We start from the raw sequence: 27174 nt of genomic DNA, 5'->3' as shown, positions 1-27174 counted from the left end.
ATCACGCATTAAGATCTTTAAACAGATTACTGCTGCACCATCTACTCCAATTCAACTTACAAAATTTAAGGAAACTTTTAAGTGTATGCATGAGACGTGTCCAACATCATTGCAAATCTTATAAAACTGACTTATTAACAGCATGTTCTTGTTTAGCTTACATGCCTAATAAAGCGACTGCCATTAATCCTGCCTCAAAGCAACAGTGACACAAACACATACCACGTCCCTATGTTCTGACAACACAACGTGCAAAGCACATGGAACACAAGTGCCAGAATAGAAATTCAAAACCTGCCTGCATATTCCAGTCAGTATAGTCTTGCTGGCTAAAATAGAAGATCACACATAATGAAAAACTCTACTCCCCAAACGTGTAATCGACAACTCATTGCTCACCACCATATGAAATTAGTTCCCAAACATCTGCAACCCCTCTGGAACCTACCGTTCGAAGGGCTACAACCGTCTCCATGAGCAGACACTCTTGACAATGGAATTGGTAAGCCAATGTTCTGGTCTTCGCCCCGATAGATTCAGAGCATGGAGAGGAAAAACCCTCCGCCTGTTTAGCTTGACTTTCTGCTCTTTGAATACAGGGCAATTAAGAAACCTGTTCCGATGCTCTCAACGCCCAGTTGTGGATTACGAGACCAGACTCCCTCACCCGGCACAGCAGAGAACCAATACCAGACGTGCCGGGGAGTCGAACGCTATTATGAAATGCTCATGAACTGAACAAACACACACAAAAAAAACCAAGAATGACACGTTGGAACGGGGAGCTCAAGGGTGTATAATGCAAAGCAAGTCCCGACAGTGTCAGAAGAGCAGAACCCTAGTTAGCCTTTGGTTTGGGTGCTGTGCTTTTTTAAAAAGAAGCCACTCTTAATGTGATACGGGGGGCAATTTTATTTCTTTTATGCATTTGTCGTAAGAAATATCAGCGTATGTAACGTGGCTGCACATGCAGCAATATTGTTTACCACTTAAAACAGTGGAACAGCCTAACTGGTGTGTGAATTATTCAAAGCAGAGAGATCCGGTTTCATATGTCCCTGACCAATAAAGAAACACATTGCAGACAACACTCCGGCTGCACTGCAAATCCATCCCCACAAATTCCATGCATAATCATTATCTCCCAAAGGGAAAAATTCCTTCTGTATTACGTAAAAAAATAGTTTCTCAGCCTTCTGAACAGAATGCCAAAATTGAAAGCAACTTCTGCCAAGCTAATAGCCCTAAAGAGCTTCCAGTTCCTTTTCAAACACCTCCTCTGACACAACCTGGTGTCCTGTACTGAAGTTCTGTGGCTGACATGATTGGTTAACTGAAGGGAGACCGTAGGGTTAAAATCAATTTGGCCTTCTCATTTGGTTTTATATGTTTTAACCTTATACCTCCCAAACACAGCTAGATGAACTTGTTATATATATTTGGGGTGTGTGTATGGAAATGTATACTTAAAGGTAAAGGGACCCCTGACCATTAGGTCCAGTCGTGGCCGACTCTGGGGTTGCGGCGCACAACTCGCTTTATTGGCCGAGGGAGCTGGCGTACAGCTTCCGGGTCATGTGGCCAGCATGACTAAGCCGCTTCTGGCGAACCAGAGCAGTGCACGGAAACGCCGTTTACCTTCCCGCCGGAGCGGTACCTATTTATCTACTTGCACTTTGACGTGCTTTTGAACTGCTACATTGGCAGGAGCAGGGACCGAGCAACAGGAGCTCATCCCGTCACAGGGATTCGAACTGCCGACCTTCTGATTGGCAAGCCCTAGGCCCAGTGGCTTAGACCGCAGCGCCACCCACGTCCCATACTTAAAGAGTTCAAATATCAGTTGAAGCCTATCTTTCATGTTCAAAATAGTCAGGAAAGACACCGTAAGTGGAATTCAATATCACATTATTACAAATACTCTGCCTGGGCAAGCATACTAAGCTTGGCAGAAGACTGATCCTCCTTTTCTGCTGTGTGTTCTGAGGAGTCTCCCAACTGCCCCCCCAAAGTCAATTATTTGGGGAGGGAGGCTGCAGAGGGAGGAAAGGCGAGGAAGCCCCATTGCAGAAGCCCTTCCACTGAACTTCAACTTGGCATGATTTGTTAGTAGATTCTCACCCAAAATGCATTGCCTGAGTGGCTGAGATACCACAACTAAAATTGGTATGTTTGTTTACTAATTATAAATTTAAAGTTACATCCTACACATTCATTTTTAGAGAAAGGAGGGGGGAAAGTTCAAACTACATTACAGTAGGATATTTGTTGAAGGGCTTCTTGAACATCGTAACTGCCTAATCCTACCCTAGTAAGTTTCCCTCAGCAACTGAAGGAAGGAGGGTCTAGAATCATATTTTCTGGTTGGTGGCGCTGTGGGTTAAACCACAGAGCCTAGGACTTATCAATCAGAAGGTCGGTGGTTCGAATCCCCGCGATGGGGTGAGCTCCTGTTGCTTGGTTCCTGCTCCTGCCAACCTAGCAGTTTGAAACCACACCAGTGCAAGTAGATAAATAGGTACCACTCCGGCAGGAAGGTAAACAGCATTTCCGTGCGCTGCTCTGATTCACCAGAAGTTGCTTAGTCAGGCTGGCCACATGACCCAGAAGCTGTACGTTGGCTCCCTCGGCCAATAAAGTGAGATGAGAGCTGCAACCCCCAGAGTCGGTCACGACTGGACTTAATGGTTAGGGGTCCCTTTACCTTTACCCTAGTAAGTTTTCCTGCAGCAACTGAAGGAAGGAGGGTCTAGAATCATATTTTCTGGTTGGACACATAAATATAATAAAATCAGGTAATTCAGCTAGCGGTGCTTAATTTTCTCTCAGATTTGGTGCACCAAGACAGAAGAAAAAAAAGCACAAATGCATGGCTTCAGAGTCGTCAATGAGGTGCACAAGGAAGCTGCTACATAAACCAGTTCTGCAACAGGAGGGGCACACGAACTATTGGTGTGTACACACTACATGACAGTTTTGTGTTCAGTGCTGGATGCAGACGCCTTGATGGGGTGCTGTATAGACATCATCCCCATGTCACACACCATTTGTCAATCTAAAGCTCATTCTGCTGGAACGGTTATGATCCATTTTGTGCCAAGAATGCACTTCTCAAGCACAGGGGTGTTTTCAAGGGCTACCTTCTGCTGGGACATTACTGCGCCACGCCCCAGCACCAGGTCCAACTTGTCTTTGAATGAAGCAAAATAGGAAGCAGCACGGTAGTATCTTAGCTGCCTCTATAGACAGTGGTACCTTGGTTTACGAACTAAATCCCTTTCCAGAAGTCCGTTCTTAAACCAAAGCGTTCTTAAACCAAGGCGTGCTTTCCCATAGCAGCGGGGGACTCAATTTACAAATGGAACACACTCAACAGGAAGCGGAACATGTTCTTATTCCAAGGCAAAGTTCACAAACCAAAACACCTACTTCCAGGTTTGCAGCGTTCTTGATCCAAGTTGTTCATACACTAAGCTGTTCTTAAACCAAGGTACCACTGAGATATATATTCGCTGCATAGAGGCATATTAACAGATCATGTCCCAGCACCTCTCTTCCAAAAGACTGTGAATATGAGAATGTTTATCTGTGGAAAGCCTAATGGAGAGAAGGGGAACAGAGGACACAGTTGCACACTAGTTTGAAAACATGTTGACCTGTGTGTATAGACAATGCAGTTTTCATGCAAAGGTGTTGTGCAACTGCAAACTGCTATGCACAAACGAAAAAAGGACCCATGGGCATTTGGAAGGCAACGTTTGTTTGGACCCTGGGTGGGAACCCAGAGGCTGAGGGGAAGGGTATATCAGAAAGAAAATGAACTTCTAACTTTGTATCAAAGTAACATTTTTATGTGCAACTGTGTGTTTTTCTAATATTTTTGTTGTTTACGTTGTCCGTTGATGCTTCAGTTTTCTTAGAGATATTTTTAAGATAGTAAGCAGGATAGAAATGTTGTAAACAACAACAACACATTTGTACATAGCCTGTACAGACTCCTCCTTCTAACCCAGTAAATGCATTCAGACCCTAGAGGTTGCACCTCTGCAAAAGGATAATGTCACAAGTGGGAGGGAATCATGACAATGAAAAGATTCCAAGCCTGATAGAGCTTTACAGGACTTCCTTTGACAGAAATGTTCTGTTCCTGGCAAGGAAAAAACAAAACCAGGAATGCTCTGTTTAACTCTGGTTATGCAAGTCTTCATAATGGTGCCCTAAGTCTCCCTACTTGCAGTTCTCTTAACGATTCCAGGTCATTTGTTGCTTCTTGTTAAAAACAGAAGCCAGTTTGCTGCTATCAGTTATGCAACTTATACACCGGATAACTTGGATGCAGACATCATGCATGAGCCATTCAGACATGACAAACCTGACATGGAAATAACCACATGGTAGGGAGATATTTCATGATACTATTTCAATACTTGGGGGGGATAAACATATACACAGCATTTTAAGAATATAACATTTAAAAAAAATGCCCTGAATAATAGGCTTAGTATAGCTTTGCTATACTAGGGAGGTTACTTCTCATAAGGCAAAAAGTTACCTGTGGAGCTGCCATTAATATTTGTTGGCTGGGCCATGCTTGCTGAGTGACAAATCCAGAAACTGATTGTTAGGAGTCATGCAAATCAAGCATCAAATCCAATCAGGCATGCAACCTGCAAGAGGGAAAAAAGGTAATCAAAATATTGCAATTCCAAAACTAGTTGACTTTCATTATAAAGATCACCAGGTATAGGCCCATGTCCTCAAGTTTAAGCATAGAAAATGGGATAGGTTGATGCATTTTAAAAATAGTAATACAGAAGAGTGTGAGTTTCAAAAATCAAGTGACTTAAAGCGTTACTGTCAGGCACACCATTAACAGAAAGACATAGCTGTCAATTTACAGATTTGAAAATAAGGGACCAGCAGCCAAAATAAGGGATCAACAATTACTTTGATAAAATACATATTTTGCTGCGTGCAAATGGCTTTAGATACCTGTTAGGTCCATAAATTACCATATAGCATATATTCAGCACAAAAAAACCAGCAACAATTTGTTGTTGACAAAGGACAGCTGGACATAGAAAGGGCCCCATTACCTTCAGTAGCTTATTTAAGGGACATCATCAATAAGGGACAGCAGCGGGACATGGTGCTGGGATAAGGGACTGTCCTGCCAAATAAAGGACGCTTGACAGCTATGCAGAAAGATGAAAATATCTGAGCAAACTGAACACAGATGTTGGTAAACACCACAGACCACAAATCCTCTACAGCAAATATGAAGTAACACAAGCATGGCTTTGGCTTTGATTAGAGGGGAAATCAATAAGGCAGTGATTGTAACAACGAAGCCCTGAAATACAAAGAGTCTACATGAACATAAAGGAGGAAAGAACTTCAATTTGGACTAACAAACGTCACTTTTATTTGCCTCTAGGTTGCTTGAAAGGCATTAGAGTCCAGACCGGAATCTGACTGAAATGTGTTAGTTGAAATATAAAAGCAAAGGGGAGCTAAATTATAGACTGGAAAATTACAGACAGGCCCCAAGGACCTAGACAGTAGCATGAGAAATGTACTTTGCCAATACTGTTCGTGAGAGAGCATGATGTTATGCCACAATAGTTCCAAAGTGCGAAAAATGGATTGGAAAATCCAAATCTGCTTCTGGGCACAACTGTATTCATGTCACAGGACCAATACAACTGAACTGCACACTAGCACTATGTTCGCAGTGCAGATTCAGAAGCAGCGAGCTGCATGGCGCTATCATTCTCACATCAATGATTAAACCACGTGGGGCTTGTTTTATCATTCAGCATCATTTATCTAGCCAGCAATAGGTGGCTGTAATTTAAACCAATCAAGGGGAATTTAAACCAAGAAGGAAAACTGATCTGCAAAAAATATAACTTTGCAATTTGCAGGCAGTGTTCAGCCTTGTGTATGTATATACAGTGGTACCTCAGGTTAAGTACTTAATTCATTCCAGAGGTCTGTACTTAACCTGAAACTGTTCTTAACCTGAAGTACCACTTTAGCTAATGGGGCCTCCTGCTGCTGCCGCACGATTTCTGTTCTCATCCTGAAGCAAAGCGCTTAACCTGAAGCACTAATTCTGGGTTAGCAGAGTCTGTAACCTGAAGCGTTTGTAACCTGAAGCGTATGTAACCCGAGGTACCACTGTACTGAATATCTCTCTCTCTCACACACACACACACACACACACACACACACACACAATATATATATATATTTGTGTATGTTGAAGTTTAGAAGGTGTCACACAGAGCATGCATATTAGAAGAAAGTTTGTTTCTCAGAAAATTAGGCTTTCTGCCCTTACCAATCCTGTGTTCCTACATGCTTGTTTCATACCTGCCTGAGATTACTGTGCTCTGAATACTTCAGGGCAAATGCAAAAACAAGTAACGACTGGTTAGAAGTACTATTTGCTAATAGAAGTTTAGGTGCTGCTCTCAAGGCGGGAGAAAGCATTCTTTATTCTGTATTCAAACACTGAATAGTCAATGTGCCAAGAGTCTCGGTACTGACATGGCTTGACAGGACTGTCAAAAATTGGAACAAAATTCTTTTCCGCATACAGGCAAAAGCTTATTCAGCAACGCACATAGATGATGAAAGTCTTGAGAAAAAGAAAAAGGGAAAATAAAAAATCAGGGGACTTACTAGGTCCTTTGTCCACCTATTGCCGTTTAGTAAAGGTAAAGGGACCCCTGACCGTTAGGTCCAATCGCGGATGACTCTGGGGTTGCGGCACTCATCTCGCTTTCTTGGCCGAGGGAGCCGGCGTACAGCTTCCGGGTCATGTGGCCAGCATGACTAAGCCGCTTCTGGCGAAACAGAGCAGCACACGGAAACGCCGTTTACCTTCCCGCCAGAGCGGTACCTTTTATCTACTTGCACTCTGATGTGTCTTCAAACTGCTAGGTTGGCAGGAGCAGGGACTGAGCAACGGGAGCTCACCCTGTCGCAGGGATTCAAACCGCTGACCTTCTGATTGGCAAGCCCTAGGCTCTGTGGTTTAACCCACAGTTAAGCCTGTGCCTAAACCACACATTCAGAAGCTACCATTGACTAGGCTTGAGGCCCCTTCACCTTGACTTAGGCTGCTTACCTGCACTGCATCTCGTGCAATTAGTATAAATGCATATATCTGATTCTAAGCGTAGGAAAGCCCACCTTATAATGCACAAACTACAGAAACAAAAAAATATAATGCATGTATCCACCATGCATGCTGCAGGGTGCGCTATGGACATATGTGGTACATGGTCAATCTAACCACTACTCTGTGAATGTCAGCCGTCCGGTGCAAAATTCAGATTCACTAGATAGCCTTTCGCAAAGCCAACAGACTTCCTTTACCTCAATATTTCATCTGCAATATGAGGATTAAAAAAACGATGTGATGATAACCAGGGTAATATATTCAGGTAGGTAGCCGTGTTGGTCTGACACAGTCGAAATAAATAAAAGTATAAGGAAATTGTCCAGTAGCACCTTAGAGACCAACTAAGTTTGTTTTGGGTATAAGCTTTCGTGTGCATATACACTTCTTCAGATGGTACCTCAGGTTACATACGCTTCAGGTTATAGACTCTGCTAACCCAGAAATAGTGCTTCAGGTTAAGAACTTTGCTTCAGGATGAGAACAGAAATCGTGCTCCGGCGGCACGGCAGCAGCAGGAGGCCCCATTAGCTAAAGTGGTGCTTCAGGTTAAGAACAGTTTCAGGTTAAGTACGGACCTCCAGAACGAATTAAATACTTAACCTGAGGTACCACTGTACACTGACCCTTGTATATAGTGGGAGGGGGGCGGGGTTTTTCTCAAAAGGAGATGGGTGATTGAAGAAGTGTGCATGCACATGAAAGCTTATACCCAGAACAAACTTAGTTGGCCTCTAAGGTGCTACTGGACAATTTTCAAAATTTATTTTGACAGGGTAATATGTGACATGCTTTAGAAAAGCTCAGCAAAAGCCAGGGGTAGGCAGACACCACATGCAATAGCTTTTTCTGAAGAGTAAGCATTAAGGTAAGTGAAATGTTAAGATTATATAAAGTTGCCAAAGCCTGAGAACTGAAATGGCTCTAACGTGGGCCATTCATTCATCAGTGGGAACTTTTAGTTAATCTGCAATTTCAGCCTCCCCAAGTTGCCAGTCGCTGCATGAAAATGTTTTTCTGGGCACTTGGCCAGAGTACAGTGTTTAAAATGTAACCCTGAGTGACGATAAAAACAAGACACACCAGTCCCTGGAACCTCCCACAGCAGGCCATGAAAGGGACTCCTTCAGACATGGCTTGCAGGAAAGTGGGCAGTCATGTCAGGAATAGCTTACCCAAACCACATCAAGGTACCACTATGGCTTAATTCAAGACTTCATCGTATTTAGAGTAGATCCACTGAGTTCAGTGGGTTTACTCAACGTAGGGCTATGTCTAGTTCAAATCCCTTGACCAGGCATCCCCAAACTTGGCCCTCCAAGTGTTTTAGGACTACAATTCCCATCATCCCTGACCACTGGTCCTGTTAGCTAGAGACGATGGGAGTTGTAGTCCCAAAACAGCTGGAGGGCCGAGTTTGGGGGTGTCTGCCCTTGACTTTACTGCATAAGAATATAATTAACATTACATGCAGCTGATGATGACATCCCTGTGGCCCAGGTGTTCCCTTCTGGGTTCAGGAGCTTTAGGAGTGAGGCATTTTAAACAGAGCTGAGATTTGTTTGTAGCGTTTCGATGGCAGACTCACATTTACAGAGCTTCAACAATATGCAATGTTACAAGACTTATGATGATATGAACTAGTGGTTACACTGTAATTATGGATTGCAATTTTTAAGCAGCGATTGCTATGGTCTCATAGACCCTGCATATACTCAAAACTTTTTATTTATTTGCATTCTTTGTTTATTGTGTCAATAAATGAAGTATCTCAACGAACTTTCATTAGCTATGAGAACAGACTTATAGCACAGGAAAATGCTTGCAGAATAACAGCAAAGGCATCACAGAAACAAACAGTAAAAAGCATTGTTTACATTCTTTTAGAAATGAAAGGTTGTTTTTTGAACCCAAACACCAACTCTTAAGGCATCGTCCCCATTTTAGCTCATGAAATGCAACTGAAAGAGCCTGAAGACCACTGCGATTTTGGTATCTGTTCACCGTGAGAATAAAGTAGAATAGCAATTGCTGTTGCATTCCCTTCCCTCTGCCGTAAATATCAACTTGCAGCTCAGTAATAAGTGACCTGCATTAAAGTAGAAGAAGAAGAAGAAGAAGAGTTTGGATTTGATATCCCGCCTTTCACTCCCCTTCAGGAGTCTCAAAGCGGCTAACATTCTCCTTTCCCTTCCTCCCCCACAACAAACACTCTGTGAGGTGAGTGGGGCTGAGAGACTTCAAAGAAGTGTGACTGGCCCAAGGTCACCCAGCAGCTGCATGTGGAGGAGCGGAGACGCGAACCCGGTTACCCAGATTACGAGTCCACAGCTCTTAACCACTACACCACACTGGCTCTTCAAGTATGCTATTGAAGTTATGATACGGATAACCATTATGTATGATTCCACTGCCACCACCCTCTTATCAAGTGCCAAGCTGGAATTTTCTACATTTCAAGGTTAAGAGTACTGGAAAACGTACAGTTCTGCTAAATGTGGCTTGGCATCTGTCAGGTCCATAATTTGTAGTTATATTGTGCAGGCTGAATGCGACCTCTGACCTAGGTCACAACACTTGTGACATTTGGTACTGGGCAAATTGCTTATTACTCTTCACACCACTGTCAGTGTGCATCATTTTTCAAAAAGTTACTTGTAGAAAGAGGCTCTGAAGACGGCAATGATAAATCTCTGAGTCAGGACAAAGTGTCCTGTCTTTTCAGCCACACAGGAAGCTCCAGCAAATTACATTTGGCAAACTATTTAAGAGCTAAGGCTACAGCTCTGTGCTGATATTAGCTAACACACTATTCAGAGAGCACCCTGTATATTTGTGTACATTCCAAGCTATAATCAGACACCTATTCCTAACAAAAGTTCAGCTCAAAAGGGCAGATTTAATTGCAATGCAACACTCGCCAAGCCCAATCCACAAGACTAGCAAACTTTCTTAGTCTGGATACACTGCTACTTCCAATATTTGATAGATAGAAAAACCTTTTAATAAAAGCTCATTGTTCTTAGCGCAGTTCAGGGAATAAAGATGGAATATTTTTGTTGCGCAGCTAATTACTCAGCAGAAAAGGGGTTCAAAGTGTGTGGTTTTACACCAAAACAAATTCATGCTTTCTATGTAAAAACATTGAAACTAAACATTGAAACTAAGATTTCATGGATTCTTCTTGGGTTTTTTTTTTTTTTTTTGCATGGTTCACATCTTTACTTCAGAGGCGCAACTACCCCCAAAAACAGCAATAGCTTTCATGAAGTTGTTCACAAAAAATTGAAGTATCAATTTACTCTATGAAGTATCTATATGTGCTTTATACTTGTGTAGTCCAACAGCTCTTAGTTGGTAAAAAGCCAGTCGTTAAATTTCAGTCCATCAGCTCAGCTTCCTCACTTCTACCCAGAGATGTTGGACAGAAAATTTTCTACTCCCCCACCCAAAACCTCCGAGTCTCCTAAATTCATAAGTACAGTGGTACCTCGGGTTAAGAACTTAATTTGTTCTGGAGGTCCGTTCTTAACCTGAAACTGTTCTTAACCTGAAGCACCACTTTAGCTAATGGGGCCTCCTGCTGCTGCTGTGCCGCCAGAGCACGATTTCTGTTCTCATCCTGAAGCAAAGTTCTTAACCTGAAGCACTATTTCTGGGTTAGTGGAGTCTGTAACCTGAAGCATATGTAACCCGAGGTACCAATGTATTGCTGACTTACCAAGTAGACCAGATGCTTTAGAAAAAAACTCCACCCAGCACAGTTTTTACAACTAGCCTAGAAGTCTCTATTGGGGGGGTGATGGGGATGATGATGATAATGATAATGATGATGATGATGATCATGATGATGATGATAATAATAAATAATAATAATAATAATAATAATAATAATAATAATAATAATAATAATAAATTTATTTATATCCCGCCCTCCCCAGCCGAAGCTGGGCTCAGAGCGGCTAACAACGGTAAAATAAGACAGCATATTGGATGCCCACCAAAGACAAGATTCAGTATTTCAGAAACTGATTTACATTGTTTTGAACTGCCTGTCTTGTCTCAAAGAATAAGAGATGTGTGTAAGGGAGCTATTATGAATGAAAAACAGTTCCAGGCTTTTCTTGCTGTTTTCTGCTCAGCTGATCTACATCCTTTCCAAAAGCACCTTGTCTTTTGTTGTTGTTTGTTGGCCAAATTGTTTTCATTGACTTTCCAAATTTTACCAAATCAGCCACAAATTAAGACAAACCTAATACACCTTTTCCAATCACTGCTTTCTTGCACTCCCTTCTTGGCACGTCCAAAGTTTCCTCTTGTTGCTGCTTTATTTTCCTGGTTGCTTCTAGTTCACATTCCATTCCTTAAAAGTGACCTTGCATTACAATAGGTTCTTTTATTGTTTTTAAACTTAGCATCCTTAACCATCAGCTTCAGGAGACCTTAGTTCAGTTTAATGTGCCTCAGGGAAGACTTGCTTCACCCCAAAAGAGCTCCGATCTCCCCCAAAACAAACTTCTTTGGAGATCCCTTGTAGCTGAGTAAGATTGTCTTCCATAAACGCAGTTTTAACAATGAGTCCGTAAGTGACTGTGGAGGCCAATTCTGGATCCACACGTTCTTCCACAGTGGGGACATTGGTTTCTGAGTGGGGCTGATCATGGTGTGGATTTGCCAAGCATGCCTTCCTCTTAGCACGTTTCTCCCTTGCGTCCTGAGTTTGAGTGTCTTCAAAGCCCATGACACCTTTGGTGAAGGCTGGTCTCCAACTGGAGCCCTTGCAGGCCAGTGTTTCCCAGTTGTTGGTGCTTATACTACACTTTTTAAAATCTGCCTTGAGACAGTCTTTAAACCTCTTTTGTTGACCACCAGCATTACGCTTTCCATTTTTAAGTTCGGAATACAGTGGTACCTCGGGTTAAGTACTGAATTCATTGCGGAGGTCCGTTTTTAACCTGAAACTGTTCTTAATCAGAAGTACCACTTTAAGCTAATGGGGCCTCCCGCTGCCGCCACGCGATTTCTGTTCTCATCCTGAAGCAAAGTTCTTAACCCGAGGTACTATTTCTGGGTTAGGAGAGTCTGTAACCTGAAGCGTATGTAACCTGAGGTACCACTGTAGAGTAATTTTCCCAAAGCAGTAATTCATCGGATACATGATTTCAAAATCATGCTTTCTCTAATCATAGTGAGTGAAACATGTGTACCAAGTGGTTGATGCTAAATGGAAGAAGCCTTAATGAAAATCCAACAGGATGCCAGAGGTAATCGGAACAAGAACAATGAAGGGAATAACCTTAGATTAACAGATGGGGGGAGGAGAGGAACGGGGTGGGGGGAGGGGAGGGGGAGAGAGAGAGAGAGAGAGAGAGAGAGAGAGAGAGAGAGAGCGCGGTGGAGTCCCCTTGGTACCATGGATGCAGATCTGGTAGGCTGTTGACTAGATTTGGCAAGAAATTATCCTAGTTCCCTACATAATATTTACATAACGTCTGAGGTTTGGCACATACACAACATTTTATCACTTCATTTTTGGCAATCTGTAATTCAATTTCCACAACTGAGTAATTTTGTTGATGCTCTGATTTTTTTGTATTTAAAACTAACTCTACATACCTGCTATCCTAATCAGCTACGGGGACTACAGACAGCCTCCAGGCATTCCAGATAGAGATAGCTTTGTAAAACTGGCGCCTTTCCTCTTTCAGGTGACAAATGCACACCTAGGCAAGGGCACGTGAGCTAGTTTTTGCGAACTCATTTTGCAAAATTGTATTAAAACCCAAAATGCTAATTCCAATGACAAAAGGCATGGCTCTGACAGACATCTGGGAACCCTATAAATTGCCATACAATGAAGACATTCTCTAGAAGTCCAACCAAGTCAGAGGACTACCATTTTCAGTAAAGCAGAATTATTATTTTTTTAAGGTATAGATGAGGAACAGATTTTTATTTGCTGAGAACTAATTCATTCCCTTGGAGTGCTTTTTTAATATATAAAAATCCACATGGTGGCTATTCATATACACCCTACGCAAGTCAGGCATGCTAGTACCTTAAACTAACATAAGCAACCCTTTCTAATTCTGTACCTCTTAATTCTATTCCTTTATAAAGGGAAAGAAAATGGGGAACAGATTTTTAATACCTCCAGTTAATCTATGTGCAATTTAAAGCAGTCTCTTCCTTGGCACTAAACAGTAGCTTGTAATTTTAACTCTTTACTTACGGAAGTCTATATAGAAAGAGTGCATTTTTATAAAAACATCATATAGTTGATGCAGATTTTAACAGTATTCAGCCATGATCAGAAATTTCTTACCTGCTGCCATCACACTCAAACTTGTGTTTTTTTTAAAAAAAATTAAAATGCTAGGAAAGAAAGGACAGCACTAAAATGACACTCTCAAATGTTGAGATTGGGAGCCCTAACTCTCTTCTAAGTATAGATAAAAGTTATCCCAGGAGAGCTAAAGCAAGCTGACCTATTCGGAGGCACCACTGAGAGCTATTTCCACGAGGTGCTCAGAATTCATTTACCTCATGAGAAACCAAGTTTCAAGCAGCAGATGGCATTGGGAAAAGATCACCGCTATTTAAACACACCTCATTCTCCTTGTCAGTAGAAGTTAAGTGGGCTCTAACTTTAGCTTGGAACATGTAGGGCTTAAATTATAATTTAGACATGGCTGTGAAATGTAGATGTGAGCATAAATGCACTTGGGGTAAGTTCTTGCTGTTGGCTTGGGGGGAAAGGCTCCATGGTGGAGCAACTGCTTTGCAGGCAGAATGTCTCAGGTTCTGTCCAAGTAAGGCTGGTAAAAGATTTCTGGCCAAAACATTGCCACTTAGTGTTTGCAATGATTCTTCAACATCAACTTTGTTGGACTGGTCATGTTGTGCGGATGCCTGATGATCGTCTTCCAAAACAACTACAGTGGTACATTGGGTTACAGACGCTTCAGGTTACAGACTCTGCTAACCCAGAAATAGTACCTCGGGTTAAGAACTTTGCTTCAGGATGAGAACAGAAATCACGTGGCAGCAGCGGGAAGCCCCATTAGCTAAAGTGGTGCTTCAGGTTAAGAACAGTTTCAGGTTAAGAACGGACCTCCGGAACGAATTAAGTACTTAACCCGAGGTACCACTGTAGTACCATACACTTATTCAGGCATAGGCAAACTCAGCCCTCCAGATGTTTTGGGACTACAACTCCCATCTTCCCTGACCACTGGTCCTGTTAGCTAGGGATTATGGGAGTTGTAGTCCCAAAACATCTGGAGGGCCGAGTTTGCCTATGCCTGAATAAGAGCATGGAATCCAGTAATGTAAGATGATGAATGCATCAAATCCGGCACACAGGGACCACTTCAACTAAAGTGTATTAATAGGAAATTAATTGTTATTGTTATAATTGGGCTGTTATTGGGGCAATACTGGAAAACTAATATAAATTTATTTCACGAAGAAAAAGCTTGCACTGATGGAAAGATCAACTTAGCACAACACTGAATTCTTCCCACTGACTGGTTCAACAAAAGTTATCACGCCCATACACACAGCTCTGGCCCAAGTTGGGATTTTCAGCTCTGCAAAGACCAGAGCCTGTTAAAAGTTTATACACTGTTTTTTCATCCAACATGCTCCAGCTTTATCTTAAAACAATCACTGAGGCACCTCACTTAACAAAGTGCAGTTCCACAGTCAAAATAGGAAACACGTGTGTCTAAATTTGTACAGCTGGCAGAATGCAACTGTAGAAATAGAACAGTATTAAAACAACAAGACTGCAGGAGATTTTGCGATGCTATTGTGCAAGTTGCGGGACCTGGTACTTGCCTTCCAAACTGCAGAAGAGAAATTGTAGAAGGGAACATACAAGGGCTTGGTTCAGGCTTTGAGTCTATTTATTTATAGATAAGCTCATCCACCACATGAAGAGCTCGTGCAAAATCCAAGATGTTCTCTCTCCAATGTGGCAAGCATTCCTGAGGTATGCCAACCGTACATCCCAGATCTAACCCACACCACTCCCAGGATCTTTCTAAGACCTTCCTGACCCATCAAGAGATGATAAATACAGGCTGAAGGTTTTGCGATTCTGCATGCTATGCACTGCAACCAAAGTGCTGCGTTTGAGTACAGTGGTACCTCGCAAGACGGAAAACTCGCAAGACGAAAGGTTTTTTTGTTTTTTGAGCTGCTCCGCAAGACGATTTTCCCTATGGGCTTGCTTCGCAAGATGGAAACGTCTTGCAAGTTTGTTTCCTTTTTCTTAACACCATTAATACAGTTGCGACTTGACTTCGAGGAGCAACTCATAGAACGCGGTGTGGTAGCCTTTTTTGAGGTTTTTAAAGACTTTGGTGATTTTTGAAGCTTTTCCAAAACTTTCCCGACACCGTGCTTCGCAAGACGAAAAAAATCGCAAGGCGAAAAAACTCGCGGAACGAATTAATTTCGTCTTGCGAGGCACCACTGTAAATGTTTTTTGTGTGATTGGGTTTCTTTTCTTTTCTTTTTAAATTGGGCTATGCATAGACCGTTCACAGTGTAATGGAAAATTCTATATAAAGTTTTAAGAATTATTTCTGGAACAACATTAAGTGAAAAGCAAATCACATCTCCTATAGCAGCCTCCAACAACCTAGTGCCTTTCATATGTTTTGGACAACAAACCATAGCAGTTCAAGACAGCAGGGGAGTTGCAGTCCAAAATGGATGCAGGGCATCAGGTTGGTAACATAGGTCTTCCAGAAACACAAACTTTGAAGGCACAATTCTAATTATATCCCAAATACATATAAGGTGTAGTTGTCAGATCTTCCTGGCGTTATCCCAGAAGGACAAGTTCATCACAACTAGCCCAAATCGCCACCTTTCCGTTCTGTGTTATCCCTGGTGCACGGGGTGTCCAAGCAGCGGAATATGAAAGACAAGCAACAGACGTTGTCTAGTGGGTGTTGTGTTTCCTATAAGACAGGGGTGGCCAACTCCCAAGAGACTGCGATCTACTTACAGAATTAAAAACTGGCAGTGATCTACCCCCATTTTTGGGGGGTTAAGGTCAAGTTGTTGAGCTTTTTTAGGGAGAAAAGCCCTGGGGTTTTAGGGAGAAAAAGGAACAGCTACTCACAAACAAATTGCTGGGGAAACAAACAGCCTTGCTCACTAAATTCCAGCTTCCGTTCCACAGATCGTGTGAGAATGGAGGGGGGGCAAGGGGACCCCCGCATTCAATTTAACCAACGCTACAGAAAGGGACCCAGCAATCAACCGCACTCTACCAAAACCTCCCAGGGATCTACCAGTAGATCGCGATCGACCTGTGGAACATCCCTGCTATTAGAAACAAGTTAAGAACAGCCACTACTTCCTCTGGCATGAGAAGAAACATGCCAGGGGCTGGGGTATTTAAATAGGATGGAGGCGGCTTATAAAACACAGAATCCTGCAAATCTCTGTCAGCCCATCCTCACATCCCTCCCGTCTCCATCCCTTTCAGGGGACGTGGGTGGCACTGTGGTCTAAACCACTAAGCCTCTAGGACTTGCCAATCAGAAGGTTGGCAGTTCAAATCCCAGCAACAAAGTGAGCTCCCGTTGCTCGGCCCCTGCTCCTGCCAACCTAGTAGTTCAAAAGCATGCCAGTACAGGTAGATAAATAGGTACCGCTCTGGCAGGAAGGTAAACGGCGTTTCCATGCACTCTGCTTTCCATCACAGTGTCTCGTTGCGCCAAAAGTGGTTTAGTCCTGCTGGCCACATGACCCAGAAAGCTGTCTGTGGACAAACACCGGCTCCCGCGGCCTGAAAGCCAGATGAGCGCCACAACCCAATAGTCCCCTTTGACTGGACTTAACCGTCCAGGGGTCCTTTATCTTTTACCATACTGTTCCGCCCCACTCAGCTGGATCCCACCCCTATGGCCACATTAGGTTTTGCACCACTCCCAGCAACGGTTTTACTGATGAAGTTGGAAGGCGACTGTTGTTAACAAGGACAAAGCAAGTGATGTCACTAAAGCCACACTTGATGGAAAACATTAGAAGCAACATGTGGTTAATTTGACTAACTTCCCAGACTTTCAGCAATCATTTTCTGGTCATCAATAAAGGTTTGGAGATCAAGAATCCATTGTAAATAATACAGATATTGGAATATAACATGCAAGTGGAACCATCTCCCTCAAGAGGCTGTGGACTCTCCTTCCTTGGTGGTTTTTAAGCAGAGGCTGGATGGCCATCTGTCCTGGGTGGTGTAGCTGAGATTTCTGCATTGCAGGGGGTGGACTGGATGACCCTCAAGGTCCCTGTCAATTCTACAGTTCTATGATTAAAAAGAGAAGTCTCTCTTAGTCCCAGTTCTAGTCATGCTGTTTAGACATTTTCATATGCCAGTATGTGCCATGTATGTTAAGTTCAAACTTAAATTTGTTAAAAAGTCACTTTGCTTACAACCTCTCACAATTACGGGTGATAATTATTTATGTTCACTTCCTGTGAAAGGTTTCCCCCATCTTAAAAATAGGCCTTCTTATTTTCCTATTAGTTTTTCTTACTTTATTGGCATTTTAGCTGTGTTATGCAAGTAGCTGTACTTTTTACACAAGAGGTTTAAAACTTAAAATTAAAAGCTGTTGATACATACAACTCACAAAGAGGTTCTTTCATATGCAAAGCACTCCAGAAAACATGGTCAAGAAGGAAAGAGGTGCCGGAGCCAAGTATTTCAGCCATTTTGCCGGCTTTAAAGGGAATTATAGTCTGGCTTTTCTATAGGGATAACTAGGTTGCTAAAATGGAGACCAAAAGTGAAGCAACAGGTCAGAGAGCTTGCTGAAAGTTGAGCTTTAATCCACTTCTAGAAGACAGAAAACAGCTCCCACCCAAAGGAGGATATAGTTTCAGATGTCACCACACCTAATTATTATCATTATTTATTAAATTTCTATACCTCCCTACACCCATAGATCTCAGGGCAGTTCACAACATAAAATTACACTAAAAAAACCCACAAAACACACAATAAAAACAAAACCACAACACATTTTAAAAGGGCTTTAGATCTAAATCTGCCAAAGGCCTGGCTAAAGAGGAAAGTTTTCGCCTGCCAACTAAGAATACACAATGAAGGTGCCAGGAGAACCTGACTGGGGGGAGAATTTCACAAATGGGGAGCCACTGCAGAAAAGGCCCCGTTCTTGTGTTGCCACCCTCCAGACCTCACACAGAGGAAGCATGTGAAAAAGGACCTCAGAAGCAGCGTTTGAAATTCGCTAGGTGTGTTTTGTAGGAGTGTTTTAAATTATAAAATTGTTTTATTTTAGTAGTTAATCAACCACCTTTGTTTAATTTAGGTCCTTACTGCCAGCAATCTGCTTTCTTTTCTGCTGCATTCAAGAATTATAATGTCAGTTAACTGAATCAATGTCATTTTATAACCGCTGAGTCAGAGGCGTAGCAAGGTGGGTGCGGTCGCCCCAGGTGTCACCTCTGAGGGGGGTGACAAAATGTTGTGCGGCACTCAACGTCTGCGGGAGACGCTGTGGCTTTGGCATGCGCAGGCTTCCCGCTGCCGAAACGGTCCGCCCGCTGGCTCTCTCTCAGATGATGGCCGGCTGTTAAGACTCCTCCTCCAAGGCACACGATCTCCGCTAAAATAGCTCTGGCTGCGCAAAAATTGCTCAACAACCTTGGCTCCGCAAAAAAATAAAAAATGAAGTCAAACCATTTTTGCAGGCAAAAAATAATAACTTCAATGTGTGGAGGGGTGACAAGAAATTTTCCACGCCGGGTACCACCTGACCTTGCTACGCCACTGCTCTGAGTTCCCTGTCCCATCTTTCTGCCCAAGACAGCCCCAAGACTCTCTGAAGAGTGAGGAGATAACCTAAAACATGCAGGATGGCAGGACTACTAAAGGAATTGGGAAATTGCTCAAAATCTGGCTGGGGTTTTGGTGGTCTCCTCTTCCCCAGCAGACCCTTCGCTCCACATATCACATTGCTCAGGAGGGTCTCCTTAACTTTCAGAGGGAGTTTTCAGGGGTAACAGGCAACTTTGGGGAAGGGGAGAAGGACAACTTGGTTTCCATGAAACTCCTTCTACTGACTTAACAACAGCTTGAATATTAAGGCAATTCTGACCTCTGAGACTTAGCAAAACTTCATAATCTTCTCAGGTGTGTAGCTAGAGGCCTTTTGGTAAAACTGGAAGTGGGCACTCAGTTGTTTTCTACTAAAGCCACCCTCCAATTAAAGTCCATTGCAGAATTACAATACAATGAAGGGTTGGGCTCTACAAGCCAGAAGTAGTCCCAAATCTGTTTATTAATTGCTTCCTGTCAACGCATCTTAATTGAAGGCATGGCAAAACCTTTGCCTATTCAGTTGTCATTCCACAGTAGGATTAATATTGTTTAAATCTTCCCATGTCAATTGCTTCCTCCATTAGTTCCTCACACAGTTCTCTCAGGGAAACAACGCAGGACAAATGCAATAGACTTTGACGGCATTGCTATAGCATACCAAGCAATTTGTACAGCCTTAGATTTTAATAAGCTGCATCGAGGAAACTGAAATATCATGAACAGGAGAATCAGCCCAGATGCATGGGATTGTTTTATGGATGCCTTTGTCGATTTTACTCTCAAAATGTTGTATAGCGCCTTGAATTTACCATATTTTTCGCCCTATAGGACACACTTTTTCCCCTCCAAAAATGGAGGGGAAATGTGTGTGTGTCCTATGGGGCGAATGCAGGCTTTCGCTGAAGCCTGGAGAGCCCCACCGCCAGCCCCACAAGCTCGGGGGACAGCGGGGAGGCGCAGCGCGCCATCCCGCTGTCTCCCGACGTGGTTTGGAGGCTGACGGCGGGGAGACGCGTGCTTCTCCCTGTCGCCAGCCCAGCGCTGGGCTCCCACGCTTGCGGAGAGCTGCATGTTCTGGGGGCTGGGGTCAGGGGAAGCTCGGGCTTCCCCCGCCCCAGCCCCGCGCCTGGGGGGAAAATATTTTTCCCCCTTTATTTCCCCCCCCCCCAAAAAAAAAAAACTAGGTGCGTCCTATGGGCCAGTGCGTCCTATAGGGCGAAAAATACGGTAAGTTTTTTACGAAAGTGTGGATTAGAAACACATGCATACATAAATAAACTTTATGGAGTAGGTATGTCCGTTACTGGTTTTTTTTTTTTTTTTTGTTAGAAGTGAAGTTGTTGTTTTTTACCAGAAAAAGAAAAATCAGCACCAAGTCACTAAAACAACTATATTTGGGTTATTGCCTTTCACAAGCAAGCAAACATCTCCATGGAACCACCTTACAAAACCACCTTACCACATCTCCATGGAACCACCTTCAAGAGAAAGTAATTCCTCTGGTGGGACAACTGATCGGAAGTGTCAGGTGGAACAATGGCTCTGTGCATCTGGCCGTTAACCAGAAGGTTGGTGGTTTGAGCCCACGCAGGGACAGATGTGGGCAGGATTCCTGAATGTCAGGGGGTTCGACTAGATGACCCCCAGGGTCCCTTTCAACTTTATGAGTCTATGAATCATGGTTGAAATGTGTCCCCTTATCTTCTGTTGCATCCTGCATTTTCCCTCCACTAGGCTTCACACGTCTTGTTTATGATGAAAACTTGTATTGCAAAATTTTTTTCTGTGTTTAAGGCTGTCCCCCACATTAAAAAATAAACTGCATACAGTGGTACCTCGGGTTAAGAACTTAATTCATTTCGGAGGTCCGTTCTTAACCTGGAACTGTTCTTAACCTGAAGCACCACTTTAGCTAATGGGGCCTCCTACTGCCGCTGCGCCACTGCTGCACAATTTCTGTTCTCATCCTGAAGCAAGGTTCTTAACCCGAGGTACTATTTCTGGGTTAGCGGAGTCTGTAACCTGAAGCGTCTGTAACCTGAAGCGTCTGTAACCTGAGGTACCACTGTAGTCTGCTGGAATGAAATTCTAAATCCTAGTCTTAAAGCCAGAGGTATCTATGTAAAAGACTTCCTTCAAACAAAGAAATATGTATCAGCTTGGCAAGTCCAATCTGTTTCCCAAAGCTTAGCAGGAAAATGCCAGCTCAAAATGCCCAGATATCAACACCAAAGAAATATCTTTCAGAGACTATATTTAATACCAGGCAAGTTCCGGATGTAGGAACACCCTAGTTTCCTGCGGCTTAACAGTGAAAATCAGAACACCAACACCTGCCAGCTGATAAGCAATGCTCAGGAAATTGCTTTTTCACACACGTACGCATGGAGCACAATGTTCAGCTGTTCAGAACTGGGGCACGGCCGACATCTTTCCATTATCTAAGCAAATAACTCCCAGACACGGTTTCTGCTCTTTTACCTTTTGCAGATAAAAGGTTACACATTATTAGTGTCTCCTCAACATACTCTTTGGGAAATGGTAATCAATTTGCAGTGAAAGGAAGTGGAAATATTTTTCCTCTTGGGACTTAAGCACAGTCTCTTGATGATAATAACCCTGCCTTTCGATTTCGTGATTTTCGTTTCAATTATGGAATCAAGGAAATAGCAGAGTGGAGGTGGAATAAAGGTAAAGGGACTCCTGACCATTAGGTCCAGTCGTGGCCGACTCTGGGGTTGCGGCGCTCATCTCGCTTTATTGGCCGAGGGAGCCGGCGTACAGCTTCCGGGTCATGTGGCCAGCATGACTAAGCCGCTTCTGGCGAACCAGAGCAGCACACGGAAACACCGTTTACCTTCCCGCCGGAGTGGTACCTATTTATCTACTTGCACTTTCACATGCTTTCGAACTGCTAGGTTGGCAGGAGCAGGGACCGAGCAACGGGAGCTCACCCCGTGGCGGGGATTCGAACCGCCGACCTTCTGATCAGCAAGTCCTAGGCTCTGTGGTTTAACCCACAGCGCCACCCGCGTCCCGGAGGTGGAATAGCACGCGTTAATTTTTCCTTGGCTGCACATGTGTAAGAGAAGGGATCGCACTACGCCACTTTGTTCCTGGCGCCCTGAGAATCATCTATGGGACTTCACACAGGAAGAATCATAGAAGTGTAGAATTGGAAGGAACCCAGAGGAGCCTCTGTTTTTTAAAATAATAATTTGTATTAGTTTTACATATACAGTAGACCAGGCATAGGCAAACTCTGGCCCTCCAGATATTTTGGAACTACAATTCCCATCATCCCTAGCTAACAGGACCAGTGGTCAGGGATGATGGGAACTGTAGTCTCAACACATCTGGAGGGCCGGAGTTTGCCTATGCCTGCAGTAGACGCTCAGGTTATGTTACTCTCGAGTAACATAGACTTCAGCTTTTTGGCTTAAGAGGAAAGATGTGGATGTGATTCTGGGTGGTGGGCAAGAAATATAGATTTACACACATACTCCAACGCACAGATATCGACACTTCCAAAATGAAATGATGCCAGTTTGAATAATGATGAAGTTGAAAGCTGCCCTTTTCATATGTTCACGACTAAACTTTGCTGACGTGGAGAAAGGCAGGATGCTCGACCGTGGGTACAGAACTTTCATCAATAATTTCTTTTGTCACGACAGCAACCGAATCTAGTTTCAAGTATCGGAAAGGCAACCGTTCTTACCTGTAGGTATCCTTTCTGATTCCAATTAAAAACAAAACAAAATCCCTAAGGGAAAAGATAACAGAATTTTAAAAGCTTACATTAAATGAGCAGCTGTAGGTTTAATTTATTTGGGCAGCACAATATTTGAAGTGTCAAAGTACAGGATCAAAATATACACATCGGGGTCTGCTACTTTAAAAACTAACCAAGGAGCTGGTTCTCATTTTATTGTCTAAGAAGCAGTCCTGTGGTTTAAATTCTCTGCTCTACTGAAGTGAGTCAGAGCCCTGAAACTTGTTTCCTCCTCAAGATTTGTCCATACATGTGTGTAATTTTCTAAAGGAAAAATGTATACTCTCTAAAAGTTCATCAAAGCTGCTGTCCCATAGTCCCAGGTAGTACATATCTCAGTGAGTCCCACTGAAGTCCTCAGAGTTTACTTCTGAGTAGAGATGTATAGGATTGTACTGCAGATTAATTACATCTAACTCCCAGGGGCTTTATTATAGAAGGAAAGTGAAAGCAATAAATCCAATACACAACCGCAACCTCTTGCGTCCTGAGCCAGGAAGATAACGAAACTGTTCTGCATTGGAGAGGAAAGCAGGAGTGAAATCCTGACTAAAGTCATGGCCAGACGTTACTCTTATTTACTCCGTATTTTTCGCTCTATAGGACGCACCTGACCATAGGACGCACCTTGTTTTAGAAGGGGAGAACAGGAAAAAAAAAATCTCCCCCTCTCTGCTCAGCGCCCCTTCAGCGAAGCAGCAGGAGAAACGGAGCCCTTTCCATTTCTCCTCCCGCTTGGCTGAAGGGGCGCTGCGCAGCTCTCCCTCTCTGCTGAAGCCGGGAGAGACTTGCTCTCCCGGCTTCAGCAAAAGGAACCCGAAGCCTTCGGAGTGCAGCGCGAGTTCCCGCTGCGCCCCAAAGGCTTCAGAGATAGCCACCTGAAGCCTTCCGCTGGTCCTGCTGCGCTCCAAAGGCTTCAGGTGGCTATCCCTGAAGCCTGGAGAGCGAGAGGGGTCGATGCGCACTGACCCCTCTCACTCTCCAGGCTTCAGCGAAAGCAATGCATAGCCTCTGGAGTGCGGAGGGAGCGCTCCCTCTGCGCTTTGAAGGCTTCGCGTTGCTTTCGCTGAAGCCAAGGAGCCTGCATTCGCTCCATAGGACGCACAAACATTTCCCCTTAATTTTTGGAGGGGGAAAAGTGTGTCCTATAGAGCAAAAAATACGGTAAATTTATTGGCCACTTTTTCTTGGCAAAGGCATCTCAAAGCAACTTACAAAGGAAAACAAAAGGAAAACCCCGCACAGGAACATTATAACAAAACCGAAAAGCACCATTAGAATGATTAAAAATACCTTAATATGATACTCCAGCGCCTATAAAACATGCCACAAACTCCTGGGCCATGCCATGTTCAGGTGCATTAATGTGGCACGGGGGCAAACGGGACAAAATAAAACTTATCTGCAAGCAACCAAGTTCAAATTATTTAGTAATTATTGCTGCTTTATATATAGGCAAACTCCGGACCTCCAGATGTTTGGGACTACAACTTCCACCATCCCTGACCACTGGTCCTGTTAGCTAGGGATGATGGGAATTGTAGTGCCAAAACAGCTAGAGGGCTGAGTTTGCCTATGCGTGCTCTAAGTCCTCAGTGTTAAGCAAGTGTTACTCTCTAGTAAGATTCCCTCCTCCCCAAAGCTCTGTAACAACTAATTAAGTACAAATTTCTATACGTCTTATCTAAGTTTGTAACTTTTCCAATTTGGAAAGGAATACCCAGGGTTTTGTTGCTGCTGAATGACAAGTTGTTTTGAAAGAGCAGCTTTCTGGTCTGCAAGCGGCAACATGCACAAGGCATTCAGGTTGCACCTGTAGGACGGAGTGTCAAGAGCATCAGTGAGCGCATGCAGTGGTTTCTTAGCCATTGTGCTTCTTGGAAGCAAGTTGGAAAACATTTTTAGGAAGGTGAATGGGGCTTCCTTCCTGGCTCTGCTGAAGAAGAGGCGAGAAGGGAGCCAGTATCCCAGATCTCACCTGCCACCTTCGCAGGGCTCCCTCTTGGAACACGGCTACTATGCTTGTGAGTTCACTTCTCACACTGGCATTCCTAAAGTCACAAGCAGAGGGCCTTCTATGTTATTAGGTACAGACAAACCACTAGTTTTCCAAAGGGAGAAAGTGGTTGCAAGTTGCATTCTTTGAAATTATTGTTGGTGTGTGTCTCCCCTCAATAATAATAATAATAATAATAATAATTTATTCTTTATATCCCGCCCATCTGGTTGGGTTTCCCAGCCACTCTGGGAGGCTTCCAACAGAACACTAAAATACAAGAACCTATTAAACATTAAAAGCTTCCCTAAACAGGGCTGCCTTCAGATGTCTTCTGAAAGTCTGGTACAGTGGTACCTCGGGTTAAGTACTTAATTTGTTCCGGAGGTCCGTACTTAACCTGAAACTGTTCCTAACCTGAAGCACCACTTTAGCTAATGGGGCCTACTGCTGCCGCCGCGCCGTCGGAGCACAATTTCTGTTCTCATCCTGAAGCAAAGTTCTTAACCCGAGGTACTATTTCTGGCTTAGCGGAGTCTGTAACCTGAAGTGTCTGTAACCTTAAGCGTATGTAACCCGAGGTACCACTGTAGTTGGTTTTCTCTTTGACATCTGATGGGAGGGTGTTCCACAGGGCGGGTGCCACCACCGAGAAGGCCCTCTGCCTGGTTCCTTGTAGCCTTGCTTCTCGCAGGGAGGGAACCGCCAGAAGGCCCTTGGTGCTGGACCTCAGTGTCAGGGCAGAACGATGGGGGTGGAGACGCTCCTTCAGGTATACTGGACCGAGGCCGTTTAGGGCTTTAAAGGTCAGCACCAACACTTTGAATTGTGCTTGGAAATGTACTGGGAGTCAATGTAGGTCTTTCAAGACCGGTGTTATATGGTCTTGGCGGCCGCTCCCAGTCACCAGTCTAGCTGCTGCATTCTGGATTAGTTGTAGTTTGTGGGTCACCTTCAAAGGCAGCCCCACATAGAGCGCATTGCAGTAGTCCAAGCGAGAGACAACCAGAGCATGCACCACTCTGGGGAGACAGGCAGGGAGGGTCTCAGCCTGCATACCAGATGGAGCGATAACAGCAACTGTTCATCCCCCACCCTGCTACCAAGCTGGACAAAATCAGGTATTTTTATTTTTTATTTACATTTACATTCTGCCTTTTCTCAAATGAGCTCAAGGCAGAATATGTGGTTCTCTCTGCCCCCCCCCTTTTTAACCTCACAACAACCCTGTAAAGTAGATTAGGTTGCAAAACAGAGACTGGCCCACGGTCACCAACGAAGGTTCATGGCTGAGTATAGACTTGAAACCTGGTCTCTCAGGTCCTAATCTGAAAGAATAACCATTTCCCCCAAACCTCATTTGTTATTTGCCACAGGAGATGCACATGGAAACACACACGTTTTGGGGGCGGGGGGGGGAGCAACTCCAAAGTGAATATTCATCCCCGCCGTGGCCTAGTCCCCCGTTTTAAATCAGGAGATTTGCTCAAATAAGAAAAAGAAATTGAAGTGAGATGACATGTTTGTAGCTGGAAAAGGTGCAGTGATGTCTGATTTAAATGATCATAAAGTAAATTAAACCATCACCACTCAGGGCAGCTTCCATAAAGGAATTAACATGAAGTCTGTGGATAAATCACATTCAGTATTTTACGCATGGAAGTAAACCTAACGCCGAAACCTGGTCAGATTTTGCATCTCACAGCATAGGAAGAATAACACATTCTCCCTAGACAGTGACTGAATAAAACATTCTAGGACAGGAACTGACAAAGGGAAGAATTTCACTCCCTCTGTAATGATCCCTGAACGATAAACCATGGTTTATTGATCTAAGAACAAGCTATGTGATCTACATATTCCCTCCTCGCCTCCCGCCAGGACGCCAAGCTTCAGCAAAGCTTTCTTTCTTAAAACCAGTCTTTCGCGATGCACAAACCAGGTAACTGTGGCTCAAGGGATCCCTGCAAACCAGGAAATCAGACCAGAATCCAATCCTAGTTTCCTATCCTCCCGTTTTGAAGGACTCCCTAATACCACAGGGACCTAGGTTAGGACGTCACAGGAAAGTGTGGCTTAAGAAATCTTTGCCAAAGCCAAGTATATGCAAGGGAGAAGCAAGAGAACCCATTTTGGACCTATGCCATGCCTATCAAGACTGGAGTTTTTCCATTTGAACTGGGCCTTCTTCTTCTTTTAATGATCTTTATTGTTATGTTAGGGACGCGGGTGGCACTGTGGGTTAAACCACAGAGCCAATCAGAAGGTCGGCGGTTCAAATCCCCGCGACGGGGTGAGCTCCCGTGGCTCGGTCCCTGCTCCTGCAACCTAGCAGTTCG

At 43.7% G+C, this 27174-nt stretch overlaps 1 protein-coding gene across 3 annotated transcripts in view; it reads right to left on the bottom strand.

The window, feature by feature from the left end:
* KANK1 (KN motif and ankyrin repeat domains 1) overlaps positions 1-27174 on the bottom strand; it is a 127208-nt gene that overhangs the window by 47232 nt on the left and 52802 nt on the right. Inside the window, exons 1-2 of one of the 3 annotated variants that reach the window (XM_053371164.1) lie at positions 5097-5195; positions 4553-4667 (exon numbers count right to left, since the gene is read on the bottom strand). The exons of 1 other annotated variant lie outside the window; for it this stretch is intronic. In XM_053371164.1, the coding sequence (XP_053227139.1) occupies positions 4553-4589 (37 nt within the window). In that variant the 5' untranslated portion in view covers positions 4590-4667; positions 5097-5195. Of the gene's footprint in view, positions 1-4552; positions 4668-5096; positions 5196-27174 lie in introns of those variants that run through there. One more of the 3 variants, XM_053371165.1, reaches the window with a different exon arrangement.

This window comes from Podarcis raffonei, chromosome 17 (assembly GCF_027172205.1).
Source record: "Podarcis raffonei isolate rPodRaf1 chromosome 17, rPodRaf1.pri, whole genome shotgun sequence".
Classification (NCBI taxonomy): Eukaryota; Metazoa; Chordata; class Lepidosauria; order Squamata; family Lacertidae; genus Podarcis; species Podarcis raffonei.
The sequence above is the reverse complement of the archived record's forward strand: the minus strand, read 5'-3'. Positions and strand labels throughout refer to the sequence as shown.